The sequence below is a fragment of the Macrobrachium rosenbergii genome, chromosome 10 (assembly GCF_040412425.1).
Source record: "Macrobrachium rosenbergii isolate ZJJX-2024 chromosome 10, ASM4041242v1, whole genome shotgun sequence".
In the NCBI taxonomy this organism is placed as follows: domain Eukaryota; kingdom Metazoa; phylum Arthropoda; class Malacostraca; order Decapoda; family Palaemonidae; genus Macrobrachium; species Macrobrachium rosenbergii.
The window spans coordinates 65,467,283-65,493,686 of record NC_089750.1 but is presented as its reverse complement, the minus strand read 5'-3'; the positions used below and the strand labels follow the sequence as shown (position 1 = coordinate 65,493,686).

General features: G+C 36.9%; 2 protein-coding genes across 2 annotated transcripts; one reads left to right on the top strand and one right to left on the bottom strand.

Annotated features, from left to right (window-relative positions):
- Nucleotides 1-186: 186 nt before the first annotated feature.
- Nucleotides 187-12,383, bottom strand: LOC136842353 (uncharacterized). The gene is made up of 5 exons (XM_067109610.1): nucleotides 12,229-12,383; nucleotides 3,292-3,365; nucleotides 2,886-3,002; nucleotides 808-2,505; nucleotides 187-326 (listed from the first exon to the last, which is right to left on the bottom strand). The coding sequence occupies exons 1-5, from the start codon at nucleotides 12,381-12,383 to the stop codon at nucleotides 187-189; spliced, it is 2,184 nt and encodes a 727-aa protein (XP_066965711.1).
- A 1,553-nt stretch (nucleotides 12,384-13,936) lies between these two features.
- On the top strand, nucleotides 13,937-25,795 carry LOC136842352 (glutamate receptor ionotropic, kainate 4-like). The gene is made up of 8 exons (XM_067109609.1): nucleotides 13,937-14,221; nucleotides 18,190-18,291; nucleotides 19,395-19,745; nucleotides 19,978-20,081; nucleotides 20,627-20,800; nucleotides 21,860-22,065; nucleotides 22,934-23,133; nucleotides 25,485-25,795. The coding sequence occupies exons 1-8, from the start codon at nucleotides 14,033-14,035 to the stop codon at nucleotides 25,743-25,745; spliced, it is 1,587 nt and encodes a 528-aa protein (XP_066965710.1). The 5' UTR covers nucleotides 13,937-14,032; the 3' UTR covers nucleotides 25,746-25,795.
- The last annotated feature ends 609 nt before the right edge of the window (nucleotides 25,796-26,404 follow it).

Here is a 26,404-nt window from a genome sequence, read left to right as displayed (position 1 = left end):
AACTTCAAAAGGCGTCACCCTCATAAAGGGCAAAACAATAATTGTTTTACAACACAAACACATATATACCTGATTAAACACACTCCACAATTGTCATATAAGTAAAGTTTAGCAATACTCAATAAATCTACTTAAATTTCCACATATTAATACAATGTAAACAAATAGGGAGCGTTCTTTTAGACGCTAAACGTACATTTTAACAAACGTAAACACAAGATCGAGAGCGTTCTTTTGGACAAAAAACATACATTCAACATCCTCCCCACCATAGGAGTGTCTCAACACTCCTATCATCATAAGAACCTCCACTACAATCTCATAACCTGAAAATTACAAGTCAAATTTAACAGGTACTTTAACAGATCTCCCCCTTCGGGTTTTACCTACAGTAGACTCAGTGATTGATTCAACTGGGTCCATGGGATCCTTACAACTGGATTTTCCTTTATTATTTCATCAGGGAATTACAAACACTTTCCTCACTGATATCTGAAATCTCCAAATTGTATAGGTTTTGAACAGATCTAGTTACAAATCCACGTTTAGTTTTAACCTTGGCACTTCTCACCATTCTATCCTTTCCAGGGTACAACTCAGTAATAACTCCAAGTGGCCACAGCAGCCTAGGCACTCTTTCTTCCTTTACTATTACAACAGAACCCCTTGTTAAATTACAATTAGCTTTGAACCCCTTTACCATGCAAGGCAGGTTTCTAAGGTACTCGGATTGCCAGATGTTCCAGAATTTCTCCAACTGACTCAGACGCACAGCCTCTCTCACACACAAATCCTTTGAGGTCACACCTGAGGCAGAGTCATCTGCCAGTTTCACCTGAAAACCTGCTGAACGACCAATAAGAAAATGAGATGGAGTAAGGGGATTAGCAACATCAGGTTCTTCACCTACAAATGTCAAGGGTCTAGAATTGATACATGCCTCCACCTCATGAAGAGTTGTTTCTAATTCACTCCTAGACAATGTCTTAGTGCCCAACGTCTTTCTCAACGCAACCTTCACTGATCTAATGAGGCGTTCCCACCAGCCTCCCCACCAAGGCGCATTAGGTACAATAAACTTCCATTGGGGGGCCATGGGGCCATAATGTTGCTTCAACAGGTTGGAGACACCCAAAAAGGTTTTAGCATTGTCAGAGTAGAACACAGAAGGTACACCACGTCTAGCCGTAAACCGACGAATTGCCAAATTGCAATCAGTAACCGAGAGAGACTCAGTAAGCTCTAGGTGGACAGCTCTGACAACAGCACAAGTAAAGAGAAGATACAACTTCTTGGAGGGGAATTCAACACAAAATAAGGGACCAGCAAAGTCTAGACCTGTAACAGTGAAAGGAGGGGCAGATTTGACCCTTAACTCAGGAAGGGGAGCCACCGGCTGGGAACAGGCCTTGGCTTCACATCTACGACAAGCGACACATTCTCTGCAAACCCTCTTAGCAATCTGACGAAGACGAATGATCCAATAATTGTTTCGTAGAGTGGAAACAAGCACAGCAACACCAGCATGTTTAAGCAATCCATGCTGGAAACGAACCAACAACAAAGCAATATAAGTACCAGGGACAATGATAGGGTGCTTACTCTCAAAACTCAATTCGGCATTCTCTAAGCGCCCCTTTATTCTCAGCAACCCTTCCTCATCTAGATAAGGATCAAGTTTGACCAAAGGGGACCCCTTAGGGAGGGGTTGAGACAAAGCCAGAGCATTTATTTCTCTTGCAAAGGCCTCTCTTTGAGCACAGTAGAGCAGTTTGACCTTGGCTTTCATCAATTCTCCATAAGTCAAGGGACCACCAGCTTTAAGGGATGAAGCTTTACAATTACCAACAAATCTTAACACCCAACCTACTATATTGAGAGCCTTCGGAAAAGAGCTCCATCGGGAAAACTCAAACAAGGGCAGATCAGACTCAACTGCAACACAAACAGTGTCTGTTTCACATTGCTCTTCTCGTGGGAATCCCTCTCTCGCATCTTCCTTAAGTAGGAGAGATGAGGTGCGGAGCCAAGAAGGACCCACTAACCAAACATCAGACTGTGTGAGTTGCTCCGCATAAACACCTCTCGATATCAGGTCTGCGGGGTTGTCCTTTCCAGGACAATGTTGCCAACAAGATGGTGGAGTCAATCCTTGAATTTCCACAACTCTGTTGGCTACAAAGGTTTTCCATCTATTCGGTTCTCCTTTAATCCATGCTAGGGCAACAGTGGAATCAGTCCAACATCGAACTGAAACCTCCTGGACCAGCCGCAACGCAGACTTCACAAATACGACCAGTCTAGCACACAATAAGGCACCAAGTAATTCTAGCCTAGGGAGGGAAACTTTCTTTATAGGGGCTACCTTACCTCTAGCAGCGATCAATGTTACCTTGAAATTACCCTTTTCTGGCACTCTCACATACACACAAGCACCGTACCCCCTTTCCGACGCATCACCAAAGGCATGAAGTTCAATAGCAGGGAGATCTCTCCAGGACAATTCTGAAAATAAGTAACGATTAATTCTCAATGATTCAAGCACAGAAAGTCCTACTACCCACAACTTAACTCTGCCTTGCATAGCCTCAGGTAATGGTTCATCCCAATCTAGACCTAATCTCCAGATTTCTTGAAATAGCATTTTGCATGCATAACAAAGGGACATATGAACCCCAAGGGGTCAAAACATCGAGCAATTAGGCTTAACACATTTCTTTTAGTACAAACAATATCCCCAAAGGGATCTACATTCTCTACCTTAAATGTAAAACAGTCCGAGGAGGAATCCCATTGTAAGCCTAACACCTTTACACCTTCTATAATAGAATCCTCTGTCATGGGCAAGGTTTTATAATTAGAAGTACACTTTGATAGGCACATACCAGCCTTCTTCAACATACCACAGGCTTCATCAAATCTTGCACAGGCCTCAGCAGGGCTATCAGCCCCAGAAAGCCAGTCATCAACATACAGATTCTCAAGCAATTCAGAAATCACCTCTGAGGGAGGGTATTTCTTTAAATGAAATTTCAAAGTGGCATTCAACAAAAAGGGACTACTCTTATTTCCAAAGGGTACTCTTACAAAACGGAAATGTTTTACAATATCCTTTTTCTTCAACAAAAACCTGTGAACATCACGGTACTCCCTCCTCACCTTAATTTGAAGGAAAGCCTTTGTAATATCAGCAGTTAAGGCCACCTTCCATCTTCTAAACCTCAGTAAAAACTTCTACTAAATCTGGGTTTAAGGAAGGACCACTTTCTAAACAGTCATTTAGGGACACACCATTACTGCCACGAGCTGACCCATCAAACACAGGCCTGATTTTGGTGGAGATACTCAGTGGCGATTCTAGGACTCTGAAAGTGGGGGGGCCACTTCAGGGCCAATATAAATTTTGGGGGGGCATTTATCGTTGGTGGCTAGGTGGCGAGCGAAGCGAGCCCAAGCAGCTGGGGGGTCCGACACAGCACAGGGAATGGGGAACTTCAAAAGGCGTCACCCTCATAAAGGGCAAAACAATAATTGTTTCACAACACAAACACATATATACCTGATTAAACACACTCCACAATTGTCATATAAGTAAAGTTTAGCAATACTCAATAAATCTACTTAAATTTCCACATATTAATACAATGTAAACAAATAGGGAGCGTTCTTTTAGACGCTAAACGTACATTTTAACAAACGTAAACACAAGATCGAGAGCGTTCTTTTGGACAAAAAACATACATTCAACAGTCTTTATTTATAAATAACATTTTAAAAATTACATTTATTTATTAAAATGAGCTTAATAAACTTATATAAATGATAAAAACAAACAATATTAGAAGAGTTTGAGAGTCTTGAACATAATTAAGAGACATCTTAGGATATTTTGTTAAATACGTTTTGGTAATAGTGAACAAGATGGAGAATAACCAGTACTACCGCGAAATACGAACAATTCAGATATCGTGGATGTTTGTTGGAATACAACAAAAAGGTGTGCATAAACAAGACTTACTTCAGAACAAATATATATACAGTTAATGGTTAACAAAGCTGCAAATATAGCATTACTTTTTGGACGAATCGGCATTGTTTAACATCTTAAAGTTTAACACTTTTATTGTAACTGAAAGTAGACTCTACTGAGGTAGTCCATCACGAGAGTTATATTAGGTAATGTTTTTTCTACCTGGTTTGTCTATTTTGAATAATACTCATTTAAAGAATACAAAAAGAGACATTCACAAGGCTGCCTAATTTGACTAACAACAACATTTCGGTGTTAAATGCGTGATAGCAGGTAATCTTAAGCTTAACGGACAATTCTGACTCACAGAAACATCCAAATGATATTTTCAGCATCGGGACTGAACCCTTCTCCCATCAACTATGATCAGGAAATTGTCAATTTATTTTTGGTTCGAGTTTTCTTTAGAAATTAATTTTTCAAGTTATCATCTCATGCACCATCTTCCTTAATGGTAAAAAGTATTAACAAATAATCAGTGTTCACGACATTTTCAAATACTTATCTATTGTAACCCATGTAGATTGCGAACTGCCGCTCTGGCTTCGGTCAGATTCTGTCAAACTCATTTACAAAAAGACCGGACTTTGGTTTTGTTCTTTGCACCCCTGAAACTCGAGGGAAAGTTGCAATGTTGCTTTTGCGTGCAGCTGGGACGCCCTCCGTCAAATTTTATAAGGCAAAACTGTAAGGAACTTCGCTCAGCAACAATCACGCATATGTTCTGTTCTCTCCGGCACGTTCAAGAAACAAGTAAAAAATGCGCCGATGTTTCTTCGGCGCAATCGAGTTTTCTGTGCAGCGTATAATGCTGAATGAAACTCTCAGCCACGGCCCATGAAACTCTCACCCGCGGCTCATGAAACTCTGTGTTGTTGGTACCTATAGCGGTGCCAGAAGTACGATTATAACCTTAAATAAAATAAAAACTACTTAGGCTACAGGCCTTCAATTTGTTTGATGACTGGAGGGTGAATGATCAACATACCAATTTACAGCCCTCTAGCCTCAGTGTTTTTAATACCTGAGGACGGACAGAAAAAGTGCGGACGGACAGGCAAAGCCGTCATAATGATTTTCTTTTACAGAAAACTAAAACGGCAAGACTGCTCTAAAAAATATATACTGTATATATATATTTTTTTTTAACAAATCATGAACATTCCCTATACTAACTGCCGGGTGAACACGCAACCAATAAGACTGCTACTTCCTTATTAATGGCGGAAGGCGGACTGGCGAATGAGATCGTCGCCTATGCAACTGCAAAAGCCGGGTAGGTAAGTGTAGCATTATTGTAGTGTCACTTCCGAAGTCAGCGTGAGTGGAACAGTGGAACGTGAGGCGGTCGGTTCCAGTTGGCACAGGGCAAATTGTAAGTATGCCTGATTACGTTAGAAAAATAAAATAAAAAGTCAAGAGATAACAAAAGATATGAAAATAATAATCATAGTTATTTTGATCAAATCGAAGACCATATTAAACTGATGATGACAAAAAAAAAACTATTTTCACTATGACAGATTATAGTAGAAACTGCATCAGTGAGAGTTGGTGATAGTTTTTGACAATATTATTACCTGGATTACAGTCACTGTTACCTTCATAAATGAAATCATTATCATTATTGTCATCTTAATTTGTCTTATTATTACAACTATTGTTCAACATGAATTTTGTCCTTCTTAGGTACAGGAAACTAACTTTTCCTGGGATACCGGAACTGAAAATCAACTCATTTTTCAGAAGGCACCAATATTTCTTTGCTATGAAAATACTTTCTTGCCCTTTCTATCACACACACACACACACACACACACACACACACACACACACACATATATATATATATATATATATATATATATATATATATATATATATATATATATATATATATATATATATATATATATATATATATATATTCATGTATCTATACATACGCACATGCATATATGTAGTGCGTGTATGTATCTATTTGATATTTTATTCGCGCTTGTGTCTATCTGCATATAGATAAACTTGTGGCTCATTTTTAAACCCTGAATGCACGTATCCCTAATGCTTTTCTTCAACATAGCTAGAATTTCCGTTTCTACTGTGAATCGTTCTGTGATAGTATCTGAGCCATTTCACTTAGCCAACTGAATTCCTGCCGGCTCAGAAAGGATTCTCCATCCAACAGTAGTTTATCTGAATGCCGTTAAAGATGTTGGATACCATTAAAGGTGTTGGATACCAGTAAAGGTGTTAGATACCATTAAAGGTGTTAATTAATATGTTTTTCGTTAGCTGAAACTAGATCCTAAGTAGCGGGAGTTCTAGCAAGGCGGAGTAAACTTTAAATATATACGTCATATAGTGATGTGATTATGGTTTAGGACTTAATACAGCCCACATCCGTTGTTATTAAGTCCTATACCCCAGTCTCTAACCTTAATACAGTTTAGGACTTAACGACAGGTGTAGGCTGTTCAAGAAAAGGAACTGGGATATAGGCACAGAATATTCTTTCCAAATCATGTCCTTGTCACTAAATAGTTTTAGAAGAGAGTTTTAAAAATTTCTTTCAACTAATATACTGAAATTTAGTTATCTAAAGATATCCAAGGTTACCGACTGAATTTGGTCAAGAGCACGTCTAAGAACTCATGCCAAAAAATATTCTCTTTCATAATGCTCATGTTGTGCAAACATTTATATAGAGCATGTTCGTAACCTTTCGTTTGCCTAACAAACATTAACAAAACAGAAGACTCAATAATGCGGGAGAAAGGTAAGCGGATGTGTGAAAGTTTGATCGTGGTAAGGACTGATTCATTTTCTATAACTATCTGTTTTATTTATGATTAAACATTAAATATTATTGAGTTAATATAAGTTTTGAGCTTGAAAAATGTTCTACTTTTGGTACATAACATTACAAATATATAATTTTCAACCACCGAAAATTGCCAGAAATTTTTTTATTTTTTGGTTGGCTTACCAACGGAAGGATTTTGTGCAAACATTTGAGATAAATACTATGTAGATCTCATCCTATAAGTATGTATACTGGAATAATTTTCTTTGAAATGCTTCGCTTCGTGGACCTGGATGCATTACGCAGTTTTCAAGCATTAGAAAACCAAGAATGTCTAAAAAAAACCACAGCGCTCTCTAGACTAAAGTCAGAAAATTTCCATCTCGCCACTCTTAACTAGCTCGTAAATTCGACTCCAGTGAGCCGCAAAAATCAAATGCAATGACACTTCCGAAATGAAGATATGTTTAGCTGCCTTTGCACGTTTTCATGCTAGGGTATATATATATATATATATATATATATATATATATATATATATATATATATATATATATATATATATATATATATATATATATATATATATATATATATATATATAAACATTTATTAATAGCCAAAGAACATTTTAAGTGATGAAACGCGAATACAAACTGCTAATATTTATACTTCCATTTGTGAAGGCCCTGGGGCATTGACTTTCTGAAGACCTTACTGGTGCAATTTACAGAAATAGGCATGTGGTGTGTCAACACAACGTACCTTAATGCTAATTATGACGATTGTGTGTGTTACATTTGAGTTACAGATAGAGAGGAGGAGAAGAACAAATGGATCCCCTCTAAATTTATAACTACCGACGTAGATAGGAAAGCCCAGTGCCTCGCATCCACCTGTATATTACCCATATTCACGAAGTCATGACGCGCTCCGGAAACGAACCTTTTCCTTATTTATGCATTACATCGCGTGTGAGAATTACCTCGACTTGCTTAGCAATTTAGGGTTGCGCCACGTAACATGGATGTTCTGTTTAGACATGTAGTTTTGGAATATTTCATGGTCTAACCCCAGAAACCCTTCGACGATGTCGGTGTGCACAAACTATGATTGCAAGTACGAGTGATAATGCTTGGCTGGATTCTCTTGCACCATGTACACGAAAACACCAAGGCAATTTGACCTAGACTCCCTTGTATCAGTCATAACATTTTGTAGCTTGGCTAACAAAAATGGTAGGTTTATTAGTGTGTGTGTGTGTGTGTGTGTGTGTGTGTGTCAGCGCACATGCCCGCGTGTCTGCTGAATGGCCTGTAAAAATATGTCCTCAGGTCCAATTCCTCATAAAGTAATAGCTCAGCTACGCATCTTTTCATATAGTGAAACTGAATAAATTCAAGCATTGCCTAGTGTTGTACTAACGTCCTCTTTTAATTTAAACTGACTTGTTATTCCTTGCTTTGATGCTGTATCATAATTTGTGTAGAGGCAGATCTAATTGCTTAAGAAATAACTTGAACACACAAACATTCAATATTCATTATATTGATCGTCTAAAAGTTCTATAAAAATTAAACAATAAAAAGAGGGAAAATAATTCTGTAGCATGAGTGCAATATTTAATTTTTTATGAAGTTATAATGCCCAACCGATACAGAAAGTAATATCTCTGTAAAACAACGAATGTATTATTTCTCTGAAATCTACTGCCTACTAAAAGAAAGGTCGAATGTTAAAAACTTACAATTACTCTGCTAAGCCTTTTTTATATAGAAACAATAATTACACCACCACCAACAATAATCACGGTAGAAAAATGACAATTCAGTGACAATGATTTCTTGGTGGTAACAATGTTAGCGATCAATGATGACTATAATCATGATTTTTCTCGTATCTGAATCAAAACATTCAGTGCATCATTCTACTTAAATCAGTGAATCTAGGAAAACTTGTTAATGAGTACCCTCACAAAAAATACTTTCACAATTACGTCATGCGTAAATACAGACATCTACTCAGCAAGAACTCGACCCCTCCTCTCCTTACAGGCACTGAGTAAGTTTTCACATGCACGCACTGATTTAGGGACATCTACTTGGGTGGTGGGGATGCTTCAGTGATACATAGATGGTGCTTTGGAAATTTCGTTTACCCATCATGGTCCTGTAGTGCAGTCTGTTTCATAGCTATCTTCACAGTAGGTAAAACTATTCAAGGGCAAAATCCGGAGACATGTATGAATAGGTAGACTAACATGAATAACTCAAAAAGACATTCAGTGACTGGGAACCTGCGCCAGAGCAATTAGCTTAATTACCCCCAATACTCTGTCGTTCGCATTTTCTTTGGCAAATTGCAGGAGGCAAACATTTCTTGAAATACGTATCAGTCGTAATGACGACGGACGAATCGATTAGAGGATCATAGATGCAGTTCTATACTTGGATCCACACCGACAAATTGTTTCCTGGACAGCGAATCTTTTCGAAAATTTTTACAAAAATCCGTTCAGTAAATTTTACGTCATTCTGCTAACAAACAGACAAACAGGCAGATAAACCGTCCCAAAAGTCAAAGCCACCGTGGCCGAATGATAAAACTCCATAAGAATATGAAGACCCAGCGCATATTTTAAGGAAAATCAACTGGGCGACCAGATGGATATCATGATTTGTAATTTGGGGAATATCACAGTACTACTGCCGAGCGCCGTAGGCACGAGACATAAAGCTAGGGGGTCCGGGGTGAGCGCTCCCCCAACGGGGTCCGGGGCAGATCCCCGGAAGCCAAAACTTTTAGTGGGATTTGAAGGCAATAGAACACATTTTCCATTATCAAAATTACAACTGTAGATACTCAAAATTTTGTAATCAAAGAGGATAATTTCACGTCCAAACCCTGCCACAAAAAAACTGATAGCCAACCTTAGCCCTTAATGCCCTCCCTCACAAAAATGGATTTATTACAACTGTTGTATACAGGTTGAATGATAGGGGAATTTATCAATAAGCAATGTTTCAATAATAAAGAAATTTGTTTGGGGAACTTGTCTGGTCGCCCAGTAGTCAAAAATTATTCTGACTAGGCGACAATTTTTCTTTTTCTTGAAATGGTCGCCCAGTTATAATGTTAAAATATGCTCTGTGAAGACCATAAATGCTTCGAATTTCAGAAAATTTCAGACGTAGAGAGCCTCGCCAATTTTCTGAGAATCAAGCCTCAGTATTTGGTTCGCATTATACAGGAGTCTGATTTATGAGATGTGGTGTTATTATTGTCAGCATTACACTTGTACCGTGATGTTTTAAGGGAAAAGGAAGCGGAGAATTTGGGGTTTCAGGTGATCGATTTTTTTTATTACAGTACTTCATTGTTTTTTTTAGTTGATATCAACAATATGAACCGGAAGGCACATAAAGCACACGACACCTTGGTAATATTTCTTATTAATTTTCGAATATCGTCAACTAAATCATTAATATTCCATAGCGCCTAGTACACATCATCCCTTTTATGACAGCGTCGAACATGCACTTTTTAAATTTTTTAAGTTATCTGCATCGACGGTGATTTTATCATTTCAGCTAAATATTTTGAGTGTCCCTCTCACCAAAAATCCTGGATGGTGGAAAAGAGACATACCTGATACAGACAGACTTGTCAAAAAAGGGGGCGGTGTGCGCTAGACGCTATGGAATATTAACAATTTAGTTGACGATATCCGAAAATTAATAAGATATATTACTAGGGTGTTGTGCGTGCCTTATTTGTCTTTCGGTTCATATTGTTGATATCAACTTAAAAAAAAAAAAAAAGTCCTGTTATGAAACAAAAAAAGTTTTCTTGTGTTTCCCATCAATCACTTGAAATTCCAAATTCCCTGCTTACTTTTCTCTTAAAACATCGCCGTAAAAGTGTAATACCGACAATAATAAAACCGCATCTCGTAATTCAGGCCCCCTCTATAATACAAACCAAATAATGAAGCCTAGTTCTCGAAAAAATTGGTGAAATATTCGACGTTTTGCCAAAAAAAGGACGATATCCTTGTACGGTTATTAACAATCAACCACTGGGTCTGATCAGTAAAAACAGAAACTTTCCGCAAATTCGTTTAACACTTTTTCTCCTTTGCTTTAGCAATTAAGACAATATCCGTTACTTTCTGTTTTTAGGTCTGCCTTGCACTAAACCTCGCGTGAGCATTCATTTGTATGTTATAAGTTGTAACACGAATGGTTGCGTGCATTGTAATTGCAATTCCAATCTTTAATTTTAATGGCTCTTGCAGTACAAGGCATAAACCAATTCGCAGATATATATAGTACACGGGCTAAAATGTGAAATATTTTTAGATTTAATGAATGGAATATTCTTTTGTTTGTTATTACATAGTCAATAATAATAATAATAATAATAATAATAATAATAATAATAATAATAATAATAATAATAATAATAATAATAATAATAACTTGTGTTGGTGGAATTGATGATAGTGATTATGATAAGAGTGAAAGTAATCTTTGCCTTTTCTTGTTTTCATACATGAATATTTTCTTTAATTAACGTATTAACTTAATTTTGATGTAGTTCCCTTGGAGAAAAAAAAAAAAAAAAACACTGATTTTTAACATATTCTTTGATCACACAGACTAAATATTTCCCAATTTCCTAGGGCAGCTATCATCCTCGTCCTCATTACCATCATTCGTAGTCAAAATAAGTCTCCCTTTCACAACCAACATAAGAAATTATTCATTCACACCGGCATAACTCGTACTATTTGCTTACAAAGTCGTAATTACGACTTTCTCAAGAACGTCTGAGGTGCAATACACCACGATGGTGATTTATGCATTATGTAAATATGCGAATCGGCAACTGGCAGGTTCTCGGTAAGCCATCATAGCACTCAAGGGTTTCTATTTCAATAGTATTTATTTCCACAGGGCGTTGTAAATACATCGTCATTGTCTTATAATTACAGAAAACTTTGCGATTGGTTTTTGTGGACGTTAATTGGCTTTTTGTCTTATAATTACAGAGCAAGTACTGTATACTTTTTTTGTGGGTCGTCAATTGTGTTAATGCCTTATAATCACAGAGCACGTTGATGTACGCTTTTGTTTTGTGGATCGTTAAATCGTTATTGTCTTATAATCACAGAGCGCGTACTGTATCTTGTTTTGTGGATCGTTAGTCGTAATGTTTTAGTTACACATCTTATTATGATTTTCATTATCTGATTTATTTTTTCCTCTAAGCGTCCCATATCTCAACCTTGACTCACTCAAGTATTTACGCAAAACTTCTCTCCAGGGTAATTAAATTCTTCCGCATTGCTCTTGAACTGATTGTATGAGTAAACTATAAGCAGCAATACATCAGGACTCTCCGGTTGGCCATAATTGGAGTTTTCAGAGATCTAGAACCAAATTGAACCTGTGTCCATTCCGATATTCGCACTTGGCTGTTTGTGACAGTTGGGATACGTTTGCATCCATATAACCAGTATTCTAAAACCTGGGTGTGCACCATACCCCGTGTACCATGGCCTCTGTACCATGACCTCCTAAAAACCACAGTCTCATTCAACAAACACACAAAGCTGAAGTTACGATAGACTGACTGGTGGCTTATTTCAAGGTCTAAAGCACTCTTTAGACCTTGGCTTATTTGTTTTGGTATTTTGTCCTAATATTTTGTTTCCTCTAAGACTTGGCAAGATTGGTATTGATAGCAATATTTGAATAAATAATTCCTACTACATCTCATGCTTAATTAAGATATCTTGGGGCAATTTTATTCACTAATAAAACTTGAACAATGACTATACTATCTCTGAAACTGCACTAAAGTTCTATCTCAAGTATTCTTAGGGGCGCGACGACCGCCGAATTTCAACTGTTTTATGTCTAAATTAACATATCCTGAAGTGATAATGCTAAAAAAAAATTTTTAGATTGGTTCATGGACAATTATATTCATCGTTTGTATGGCACTGTGAACGACAAATTGTAAAAAACGTAAAAAAGTTTGTATGAATAATCCTGGATGGGATCAAGTTAGAGTTATACATTGTTTTAGACTGTTTTACGTGTCAATAAAACATATCTCGAAACTTTATTGCTAAAAAAAATGTTTAGATTGGTTCATGGACAATTTTGTTCATCGCTTGTATGGCACTGTGAACGACAAACTGTAAAAATTTCTGTAAAAAATTTCAAAAAATTTATACACAAATAATTGTTAGAGAAAACGGGTTATAGTGATATAGGGATAACTTGCTCAAGTTGTCGTGATTCTCTCAGGATACTTGAAAGTCCAAAAATTATTGTTTTGCTGTTTTCTCAAAACTTACTTTTTTCAAAACTAAATTTTTATTTCACCAAGAAGACCGAACCCAATTCACTGAAACTTTTGCAGAGTATAGTATAACTATATATCTTTATTTTGTCTTCGGGAAAATCACCTTTCTGTGTAACTTTTATTTTTGTATATTATTTTTGAAAAGCGACGTCGTGATTTTTTCAGCTGCAAACAAATGAACTTAGAGGTTAAATTAACCATAAAACTCAAAGCCACAACGCTCAATAGAATCGTTTCTTTTGGGGGATAAGCGATTTAATAAGGCGAATGAAAAAGTGTTCAGACTTAAAGCTTCATTACAAGAAGTACTAAATTGCCCCTGGAATCACTTTATATTCAAATGAACTCTAAATTTCTTCCTGAAGTGGAATGTGTCACAAACTCACTATTAACTTTCCAGGTATAAGAGTGTAAACATTTGGCACATTTTTAAACTCGTTTTCCACTGGATTCGTTGCTCGTTTATTCATGAGTTTGTAGACAAAACTGCTGAATAATGTTTCTGTTCTGGGGATTTCATCATATATTCCAGGCAGAGATAATGATTGGTATAAATGGTAAGACTGAACATTCCAATTTATCAGTTAACTGGTGACTGATATATATAAGATATATATATATATATATATATATATATATATATATATATATATATATATATATATATATATATATATATATATATATATATATATATATATATATATATATATGCAGGGAGGAAAAGCCAACCTTTGTATGATAATGACTGATTATGAATACGTTTCGATTCTGTGCGTAAAACCCTAACGCCGTATTGCATGCATTGCAGATAAACAATGATGCGTAACTGGATATTCAAAGCCATGGTGACGTCAGCAGCGATAATGATGATAACTGGGAAATGCATACAAGGTACAAAGGATAACAAAGGTTATCCATGTCTGACAGAATTTCTACTTGATTATCTCCAACACTATTCCTACACCGAGGTTCATATCGTCATATACCAACAAGGTAAGGTTACCGCAAGTCACGTTACTATTGGGAGAGCTGTTGATTAGTGTTTAATTTATTTTCTTTTTTTTTTATTTCGAGGTCTTATTATGTTAGCTTACTGATAAGGTTTCCGTAAGTGATCTTTTAGATTTATAAATATTTCGGTGTGTTTTACAAATCATTGTAGGGCACTTTGTGTTCCTTGCTAGAGGGTTATACTTGTCACGTGTCTTGCTGTTGTGAACATTTGAATGGTGAAGTATGGTTGTTTTTTTTTTTTATTTTAAAAAAGTAGAAGATTATACTAGGTCGGGTTTCATGTAACCTTCACAATGGTTCGCGATTTTCAGAAATGAATAAAAAATATTTCAAAATATCTCACGAGGTACTTATTAACGTCTAATCTTACTTTGGTGAAACATCTGTAGCTAAAGCAATAATTGCACACCGAAATATTTATTAAATCTACAAGGCGAATGGTATTCAAACAAGTTGATGTCTTGCATGATTAAAGTAAATTTGTCATACCAATCTTTCTCTTTTTTTAGCCTTGACTTATTCTCTTTTCACGTTCCTCGTATGCACTAGTAAACCTTCAAGGAATATAAATTATCATTCGGTCACAGCAAATGACCAGTGCTAGGCTATACGGCGTGTCATAAATTGAAAGACAGAGACTCTCACTTATTAAAAATGGATTCTGTTCCAGTGTTGGTGCCGGTTAAGCATGCGAGATTCCACCTTTTTCGTGGGGCGAGTTACTTTGATAAATATGCGCTTTCAAATTCATCTTTCTCTTCTTTTTCTTCTTTTTTTTTTTTTGTCTTTTACCAGTACGCTCTTTTCCATAAAAAAGGGCCCCATAAGGAAAATGAGAAAATAAACGAGTCATTGCCACATTCATACTGTCATAGCTGATTTGTTTATGAACCCCTAACGTTAGTGCCGTCAGTGCACCTCATGCGGTGCACTGTAGGCATTACTTCAGGTTCTTTGCGGCGTGTCTTCGGCCCCTAGCTGCAACCCCTTTCGTTCCTTTACTGTACCTCCTTTCATATTCTCTTTCTTCCTTGTTACTTTCCACCCTCTCCTAACAATTAATTCATAGTGCAACTGCGAGGTTTTCCTCCTGTTACACCTTTCAAACCTTTTACTGTCAGTTTCCCTTTCAGTGCTGAATGACCTCATAGGTCCCAGGGCTTGGCCTTTGGCCTAAATTCTATATTCAATTCAGTTCAACATTTTTAGATACTCGGACGTTTCACATTCATATGGCGATTCAATTTTTTTTGTCCCATTATTTAATGTATCTCAATCGCTGCCTTTCAGTTTTGACCACACAGTCGTAAGACCTATACGTCTATACTCTTCCACTTTTCCTACAGTTTTTCTTTTCGTATTCCTACAGGGAACAGAACTTTTACATCAACTTTTTCCTCGTGTATGTATACACCATTGTTTATTGACATTTCCTAATGAGCAAACGTTAATGAAAAAGTGAAACTAGAGAATTTTTCCTGTCCACGCCCGAAGATAACGGGTAAAAGCGGAACAAAAATAAAAGAGGAGCTGAGCTTAACCACAAATAAAGTGATAAAGCTACTTCTTAAAAGGAAGGCTATAAGAACCAAGGAAACAGAAGCCCGAAGGGAGTTCCAAAGCTCGGCAGGATTACCGAATTCCACAGGGAATGATTGCTTACTGAGAATTACACTGGGCAATGATCACCCTTTTGTATCACTTGGGATTTGAGTCAACAGCTGACACTGACCCTGATAACTTTTTAAGCAAGATTTTTGTAATTGTAGATTGTTTTCTGAAAAATCATATCCCTGAGAATAAACAGGAATTCAGAGAGAGAGAGAGAGAGAGAGAGAGAGAGAGAGAGAGAGAGAGAGAGAGAGAGAGAGGACTAGATTTTGCAAAATGATACGCAGCAAAATTACATTGACACCTCTAATCACTGTCAATTACTTTACGTGAGAGGATTGCTGAACTCTAAGCCAATAACGAGTACATAAATTATTTCTCTCTCTCTCTCTCTCTCTCTCTCTCTCTCTCTCTCTCTCTCTCTCTCTCTCTCTCTCTCTCTCTCTCAAGTGGGCATTCAGGGATTTGGCAGAAGTCTTGCCATGTCTTGGCCTGCTTCGATTTAGCTCTTTACGCATTAAACATAAGATATGAGAAACATGTCATAAGCGCCATTTACCCTACGACAATTTATCCTAAAACACAAAAGTTTGTGTCATTTAGATTTATTGTCTCAAGTGCCTTATATAAGTCTTCAAGGCAACCTTGGGATCGGATCATTCCCTTTTTTTAATAGACCATGCTGCAATGCCCATCTGTCACCCGAATAACAAACATGAAATAAATAACTAAATTCCTTGCGCTAACGATGCGAGTCGCAGTTGAGCGATGATCAATGAATCAGGGAGTATAATCGAAGCGGTTTTCGTAAACTTGGTGATTTTTTCTTTTTGTTTCAGTAGTGTAGTTTCTCGTTGTCACAAGGAAGACCGAGCCCCTAATTTTCTCTGGCCGAGAGCGATAAAAATCTTTTTACCAAAGCTAAGTGTTGTACACACCAACAGGGCAATAATTATGCCAGAATTTTTATTGAGTTACGTTCCATGATCAAAAGTGAATATTATTGCTTCCGATTCCCAATGTAATTAGCTTTTGATAACATTTCTACGGTGTTTTGAATCAATTAACTTAAAAAAAACTGTAATGATCTGAGGGTGTATTACTCTATCTTCTCAAATGTGAGTTCGTACAAAATAAAGGGGTTTCTGGTCTCCGTCCTATGTTTATACGTCCCGACAAATTTGCTCTGCAGAAAAGCATCATCTACTTGATTTCCTGACTGTAATGTCGTAGTTTTTTGTGCACAGACTCATTTTAACATTGCAAAAATCTGTGTTCTTTGCAATGACCTTAATACGATTCCTGAAAAATCAGCTCTCTCAGAAATTCACGATCTAAGCATTCGTTTCCCGAATCTCAGCAGACCAGAAGACATTAGAAAAGGCTTTCCTATCTCTACTGAGAAGTGGAATAACGGCAACTGTGGTCATACTTCGCCCGTCCGGGGACATCCCAGCGACATCCTCCACTGACGGGGCAAAAGGGTCAATGCTCCCCGAAATTTTCGCTCCCCTGACCTTCGGCGAAATTCCCGTTTTCCTTACGACGTTTGGCACGATTTCGTCACTTCAGGATGCTTATGACGTGAGTGAAATTCTGGGATTTTTTTTTTCCTTCCGTAATATCTTTGACTTGAGAATGATGTAACACTTTCAGATTCAGCTGATGCTAATCTGAGACACAGATTTCATTTTCTCACAGATTTTGGATACGCTTCCCACTGAAAGTCTTGAATCCGGAGAGGAAATAAATAAATATATAAGTGAAAAAGCTTCCCTCCCCTCGTGCACTGCGGAAAGCGTAACCAAAAAATCAGAAAATCAAGTTAAGCGGCCATTGTATCTACTAAAAAGACATTGCTTCATGATACACGTCCCCCATAATATATATACATATACATATATATATATATATATATATATATATATATATATATATATATATATATATATATATATATATATATATATATATGATTTATGAAAAGCTGCCCTTTATTTCATCATAAACTAGTTTGAACTTGTAGCATGTTCAACTGACGCTGTTCCGGAACTATTTCTCCGTCATTTTTGAAGTGCAGATTGAAATTGAAGAAAAATTTATTTCTTTATTATTCCATACACTTACCTAGTATCTAGCTAGCTCTTTTATATATGATGTCATTAGCATTATCACGTCATTTTATTTATTTACTCATCTATTTATTTATTTACCTACTTAATTATTTACCTATTTATTTGTTTACCTATTTATTTATTTACCTATTTACTTTTATTTATTTATTTATTTATTTATTTATTTATTTATTTATTTATTTATTTATTTATTTATTTATTTATCTTCACAGTGGAACTTCGGCAGAGCATCACGTGAGGCGACCTGGCTATTCATTGGTCAGGACATAAAGTCCTTCCTGTCAAAGGACAGTTATTTTCCCTTGGATAACAAGGTCAGTTCCGTATGAGATACACAAGATCTATTATGAATTTCCTTTTATACTTAAAAGATCTGATAAATTAGAGTAATAATCCAAAATTATGACATTCCATTCAAACTTAATAATATTGGCTATAGTAATGTCCTAAAATTAACTTACAAATCGTCTTCCAGTAATTTCTTGCTGTATATAGGCCTATACTACACCGTTACAGCAATGTAACTCATAGTTATGCTCAAAGAATCTACTGATTTAGCAATGTTTCACAGCATTATACATTATTATATCAATGTTAACGATTATAGTATTGATTGAAATTAACGCTCTGATAGCCACAAGTACTTTTACTGGGTACGTTAAGGGTTTCGCTGTTACAAAACAATGAGGCAAATTTCCTTCATAATGCTCAAATCATTTTAAGTATGCTGAAGTGTTACTACAATTCTGTCAGATGAATGTATTGTTAGGGCAAGAAAAGCAAATTCATAACACATAACGCAATCATAATAATACAATAAAGATGTATAATGTTAACACCAGTCTTAACAGCCCAACATAAACCTGAATTAATTGCTACAGCACTAGAACTCACAAACAAACTGAGGCAAAACGTAAATCTGAAATCCACTTCTGGACGAGGAGGAAAATTACAATTCTTAGATAGGGAGTTGGTACTGTTCATCACAGCCCTGGCGCATAATATTCATCCTCAAAGACTCAAGTGAAAACTTTTATATGTGATGCAGCCCAGAACGCTAAACGTACTAATAAAACAAAGATTGTAAACGTGAAACACAAAATGCTACGATGAAACACTTATTACAACGATAAATGACAATATTGCCGGTAATAGACTATAGAGGACACGACGATGATAAGTATACTCTATAGTCTTAGATTATAGAATATAGCCAATATGAAATAATTAGTTCTGAAGAACTAAATGCCATATAGGAAATCAAGACCATGCCACTGGAATACGACATAAAACCTTGAGAGGTTATACACACAAACCTTTAAAACAAGAACATGATCTAGTGATGTGATTTAAAACCCTTAAATCAAAAAGAATATCAAACCGCAAAACTACAATTTACAGGTCCACCTCTTTCCAGATAATCTTTGCCCAGTGGACTAATGCGAGCAACGGCTGGTCGGCAAAAATTGACCTATGGGAGGCGTACCAAGCTGCGCCTCACTTGAACAAAATAGCAACGAAAGTTGGCTACTGGAGAAGTTCTCTTCGACGTACTTCCTCGTCTTCTTCTTCTTCTTCTTCTTCATCATCATCATCTAGATCTTCTTCTGCTTTCAAATTAACAACTTTGGATCGAGAAGACAACACGACGAATGTGTCGGAAGTACAGAAAAAGGAAACAGTGGCAGATTATTTTTTTCCGAGCGGCAACATTGCACCTCGTCGGAATGATCTGACGGGGCTCCACATTAGATGTCTCACTGATACTGTAAGTTAAATTCTACTCTACTGATTTCCAAAGATTTTCATCTAATCTGTCGATCTATATCCAACTCAACAACAAACTCAAGCAGTTAATTTTGATTTTCATACACAAGCTTTCAAATTTTTGGACCACATTGAGGCCATCTCCTCCAGTACGATGACATTAGCGCTTGTCACTATTGATACACAATAGATTCGATTGAACAGTTTAAAGTGGTGGTTCCCGTCTATTTCAGTGGCAGCCTTTCACCAACAACAAGCCGGCTGCAGAATATGGCGTCACGATTGGCGGTTTTATGGGGGAAAGTTTCGACGTCATAAGAGATATGCTGAACTTTACGTAAGTACCACTCGATGTGTAAGAATTTCGGTGGAAGTAAAATAAAAAGGACTTGGTTACCTAAGCATTTTAAGGTTGTTGCTGTATATTAAAATGCCACGATTTCATCAATAAATTGTATTATTTGCAATACAATTTTATTGATATAATTATAGATTTTTATTATGCAATGATTTAATCGTAGAAGCATTGTGAGTTCTTAGCATTGTTGTTTTTATTATAGCCATTTATCTCGAAGACAATAGGCTCCAATTGCAATAGCTTTAATGTTAAAATTGAACTGTAAAGTTATAAATAGCAAATTTATATATATACATCAAATTAATTAATGAAGTTAGAATAAGCTGAGTGGAAATGATAGCAGAAATATGAAAAATATTCTGTCCATGATGATATTTCGCCAAGTAAACACCAGCTGTTAACGTAGGCACTGATTCATTCAACCATTCAGTAAAAAAAAAATTATCTATCTTACTTCTCGTCTTCTAACCATCCTGTCTTGTTCATTGCGGTCATATTCAGAATTCATCATCGACTCCTTTCAGATACAGTTGCCGTCAGGCTCCTGACAGAGAGTTCGGTGATAAAATTAACGGTTCTTGGACGGGTTTAGTTGGCGAGCTAATGAATGGCAGAGGTGACGTCATCGTCACGGCCCTCGACAGCACGTACGAACGAACGCAAGTGATCGATTTCTGCCTGCCTTCGGGAGTCATTGAGTGAGTGTTTACAGATTTCTTGGGGTTTGGGGGTGGTTGGGGGGGGCGGTTACGGGGAGGGATGGGGAGGAACGTTTGTAGTTGCAGGAAATGACGTCAGGAAGTTACTGACGCTTGAGAAATACATTTGTTCCAACAGTCTTTGAGAACTCGTGATTGAGGTTCATAACAATCAGGTGTATTCGCTTCATTTCGCTTGAGAATTGATGTATTCAAGTTCAAATATTTATCTTTATAGTGAAATAAAGCTTTAATAATAAGGATTACAGTGAGGGGCTCCCCATCTTAGGGCTATCAAATATCTTGCAAACGTTTCAGCAAATTGTCTCAAGACAGTGGACACAAGGACATCAGTAATATTGAGAAAATAATGAATCATTAAATGTTAATACCAAGGAGCACTTTATAGGACCTTTCCCTTGAGCCCAGAAAGAGAGAGAGAGAGAGAGAGAGAGAGAGAGAGAGGCATGTTTCTAACAACTCAGTTTAAGATGCGGCCTATCAGCCATTCGGATATCATGCTTTTCTATCCAAATGCAAACTTGAAAAATAATACTTCCTAACGATGTCAGGAACCACCAACAAATGATTTACCAGTCCAATTTGAGCTTGAGACTCCGGCTTTTGACATATAATCTCTTCGACTTTGCATTGCCTAGAAGCTGGAGCTATAAACTGATTGATTAGGGCTACTAAAACTGACGTCACAAGTGGTGCTATAAAAAAGCCAGGACGAACAAATAATGGAGTTGAAGGTGCTGAATTCCCTTGAAGTGCTACTTAAAGCCTATTGCAGAAGTCTCAATAGATACTCCCAAAATTGATCCATCCAAACAGAATAAAAACATGGAAATCATAATGTTACTAGACTTCGTAATTTTGCTGAAAAGATTAAGACCACGGGGATTCCTGTTGGCACTCCGACAGATAATAATTCACCACCACGGAAGAGAAAACTGGTAAACAATCTCTTAATATATATACTTTGTTATACTTTACTGTAATCGATTTCTTTCCCTTTAAACCCCTGTCATTAGTTTTTTTTTTTTAACTGGACAGGTACGGTCTAATCATCCGCCGCCCGGAACCAGAAACCTGGGCGAACTACACGCGCATAATGGACCTGAGCGCCTGGCTTGTTTACCTGTGCTATATACTGATTTCCTGTCTCCTCTACCACATTTTTGTTGCCTGGTCGGACCACGACCAGCCCCAGTCCTTAGCAGACACTGTCTTTGATATAATGTCGCTCCACGTTAATCAAGGTTGGTGATGAGGCAATCCGTTTTGTGGTCACTGCAAACAGTGAGGAAAGGGGGCAACAGAGATAAAAGGTGGGTGAAATGAGGTTTGGAGAGGGGAGAAGAGAGCTCGAATAAATTGGTAAAGTAAAGGGAGACGTGGGGCAGGTATGAAGAAGAATGAAAAGGGACTTTAGAGAATTTTGCGAACAAAGACATTTTGATTATTTACGTAACATGTTAGAAATAAACTAGGCAAAGTGAGCAGTAGAGACATAATATTTATAGGAAATATAAACGACAAAAAAGTGAACAGTCTTGGGTTTTAAACTGCCTATTCCCAACGAGGATGAGGATCATGAAAAATTAACGTAGGTTAGACAAGAAGTACGTAAATATGCATAGTTCCATTAACATTGTTTTAAATAGGCCAAGTAGCAGAAGTGTGTGTGAAGTTACTGATATACTTAAGATTAGTCACCTTCATTCTAGTGCCTCTAAACCCAGTTGCTTTATGAAGGAAAGCAAGAATAGACAAACTTCTTTTACCTCATGTCGTTCCCTGAATTTTACTGAGACTGATACGTGATTAAAATTTTACAGAGAATTAAATATTAACGCAATCAAGAGTTATAAATCTTCTGTACGTTACATTTATACTTTAAAATCTCCTATAGCCGTAATGGCGCCAGATATTAGTTCCAGGTTTATATTTTTGTCGTGACTAAGCTAATAATTAAATATGTATAGCTTATTGTATACAATTTCTTTAGCGATAATACTATCATGAATTCACTAATCTCTCTCTCTCTCTCTCTCTCTCTCTCTCTCTCTCTCTCTCTCTCTCTCTCTCTCTCTCTCTCTCTCTCTCAAACAGGCAACGTATCTATAGATGGAACACCCAAACGCATCTACTTGTTCGTCGTTGTTATGACGTCATGGCTGACTTTGACCTTCTACACGTCAGTCCTCATCTCCTCCTTGACTATCCCGCTTATCAATCCTCCGTTCAAGGACATTGCCGGACTTCTGGAGGTCAAGTCCTATGGCATGGGCCTCCAGAAGGGTAACTCCGAGGTTGAGAGATTTAGAGTAAGTATGGTGTTTTAGTCTCTCTCTCTCTCTCTCTCTCTCTCTCTCTCTCTCTCTCTCTCTCTCTCTCTCTCTCTCTCTCTCTCCTTGGCGTTCACAAATGATCATTGACAATAGATAATGTCTGTATGAATTAGTCTTTTCTAAATCAGACCTACACGGGAGCCTGTCGTCGTGAGACAATAAACATCATTATTTACTCATTTTCTTTAGAATCCTTCCCATCCTGCATTCCGTTTTAATCCCTTTACGTTTCTCCTTATTTCTTTAAGCGCTGCTGTCATATTCATTGTTTTCATGATTCCTCGTTATCGTTCTAATGATATCCTTCTCCCTTTTCACTCTCATATTTTAAGAGGTGCAAAATAATGAGCAGGACAGGTACCGCTACTTTATTCATGTTTTTGTTTCAGATTTAACTGGCCTTGTGCCAGCACGGGCTCTTGCTCCTAGAGCAGCCCGTAATACTTTATTCATGTTGTTTTAGATTTAGCTGACCTTGTACCAGCACGGTCTCTTGCTCCTAGAGCAGCCCGTAACACTTATTCATGTTGTTTTAGATTTAGCTGGCCTTGTGCCAGCACGGGCTCTTGCTTCCAGAGCAGCCCGTAATACTTATTCAGAACGCAGGCCGCTTATAAAGCGCCGTGCGGACGTCACACAGGAATACAATAGAATTTAGGTGACCTTAGGTCAATTACTCTCGGTAATAATTACAGTGGATAAACACAAGTAATGTAAAAAGTGAGTTCACAAGAACTGACATAACAACATTCTTACACATGTGCAAAAGAAGCAGATACAAATGAATTAGTAATAGATACATATTTCTACAGGAAAGATATGGTTGATTTTGCTTGACCCGATCCTATAGGAGCAGTATTGAAGAAAACGGGTGGTTCATTATAGAAAACTCGCTCAGCGGGGACTTTACAATATCCTTCCTTTCCTTATTAATTGATATTTCCAGATCCTTTCCTTTACTGACTATTTCTTACTCCTGTTTTAATTCCATTGGCTTTGTCTATTATGTTTATCAGTTGCAGTATTCGAGGTTTGCAGCAAATCCATGAAATGTTCAATTGTCAACATAAAATGACGCGGTAAATTCAATGTGATTAGATCAAGACAAAATTTAATTAAATTCTCCAAATAAAGAAGATTTATTTTTATCTGTGCACTCTATCCGTATAAAATAAGGGTCACAATCCAATTAAACATACCAATTACAATTATTTGTTAAAGAAATCTAGTCCTGGATTAGAAACTTCTGAAAGTCATCGTAATTTTTAATACTGGTAGCTGTTACCAGCAAATGATGAAGATTTGTGAGCACATAATTTTTATCCATTTGCACTTCAGACTATTTCATCTTCTGTGATTTCCCTCTATTGTTGCACCAAGATGTATAAATCCCATTATGAACACTTGAGCATGCGCATAACAAGGTCTAAGGGCCTTTTAAATTCTAAATGAACTACGTATATTACTACCCGTAGTATTGTGTCTGTTTTTATACTGTAATGGCTTTCCCTCTTTTGTATGTTATTTCGTCATAAATTCCATAATAATGTTTGGTTTCAGTTAGCAGTTCGTTTCCTCATTTATCTTAGACCCACACAAAATAATAGCAACGTGCATGTAAGGCGTAAGGCCGGCAACATAAAATTTATTATAGTTAACAGTATAACCCATAAATAGAAAACGTAATCAAACACGTTATAGAAAATGGTCATGGTCAGTTTTCTGCCATGTCTTCGATATTTCTTAAGGTTCCATTTCCATATATGATTTTGTACATTATTATTTTTTATAAACAGATCTATTACGCTACTGGAAGTATTTTCAGCTATCATTTATAACATGAACCATGTGTTCACCGGTCTTTTGAATTAATGGAAGTAAAGATCAAGACTATTATACAGTATTCTGATTCGCAGTTACTAGGTAAGTTATTTAATAAAAAATATATACAGTTATACAATTTATGCAGTACGTGTGCAATAGGAATATTAATAATAGCACAATAACGACAATGAGGAACAAATATTAAGTGCTTCTTAAATGATTTAACAAACTGAAGATAAATTTTTTCACAGTTTTAATCATATCTGTGTATAAACCACGGAGATAATTATGTCGAAGTAGGTGGGTATTCATGAATTCGTGAAGATTTCTTTACTATTGATAGCTATGCCAAAATCTTTCACTATAAGTCCATCCATACATACATTCACTGAGACACCCAACGTTGACTATCTTAAAAAAAAAAAAATACTGAATATTACATTCACAGATGCCATGGATAAAAATTGAAATCAGTCTGTATTCCATATCCCTGTTCTTTTCAGACCTCGAAAGACCCCACCATCCGGGAAGTGTGGTCCAAAATCGTCATGCAAAATCCAGCCAACTTAGTCCACACAGCCGAGGAGGGCTTTAGGAGGGTCATGGAGGAGAGGTTCGCCTTCTTCGTGGAAAGTGGCTACTACTTTTATCACAACAGTAACAACTGTTCCATCATCCCCGTCGGAGAAACAGTGTTCCGTTACGGAGCAGGAATGGCCGTCCAAAAGGATTCTCCCCTCCGTCTTATCTTAAATTATCAGTAAGTTTCTTTTTTTCTCTTCTCGAGAGCTAATTCTCCCCTTCCGTCCCCTCCCCCTCCTCTCTCTCTCTCTCTCTCTCTCTCTCTCTCTCTCTCTCTCTCTCTCTCTCTCTCTCTCTCTCTCCAAGGCACACCCATTTAAAGTTTTACGCTACTAGTTTATTAATGGTGAGGGCTCTTGAGTATGAGAGCGGTTATTTTAAATGTCTTATGCAAGACGATCCACTTCCAATGTCTAATCGAGTCTTTTTATTTCCTTACTATAACTAAGTGCAATCAAAAGGCCCTTAAGAACATAGACAATTAAATGATACGACGTAAGGAATTCCTTCTAACAAAAATAGATATGATGCTCACTAACCTTTAAATCATATTCCTAAAAGTACAATTTGAAACATGGGCATGACGTGATATAAAGAGGTACCGTGGTATTCCTTCAGGTACCTCTTAAGGAATTTTAGTTTTCCTCGCAAAGTTAAAAATGTTTAAACTGATAAATCAGTTGATTCCATTATTATAGAGACAAGAATTGCCTGATAACTCTGTTGTCAAGATTGTCTTACACTTATTCCGTTAATCAAAGAATGAACTGTTTCCCTGCTACAATATTAAGGTGAAGTGTCTCGTTACAGCTAATTCAAGACTAACCTACCTAACTTTTCT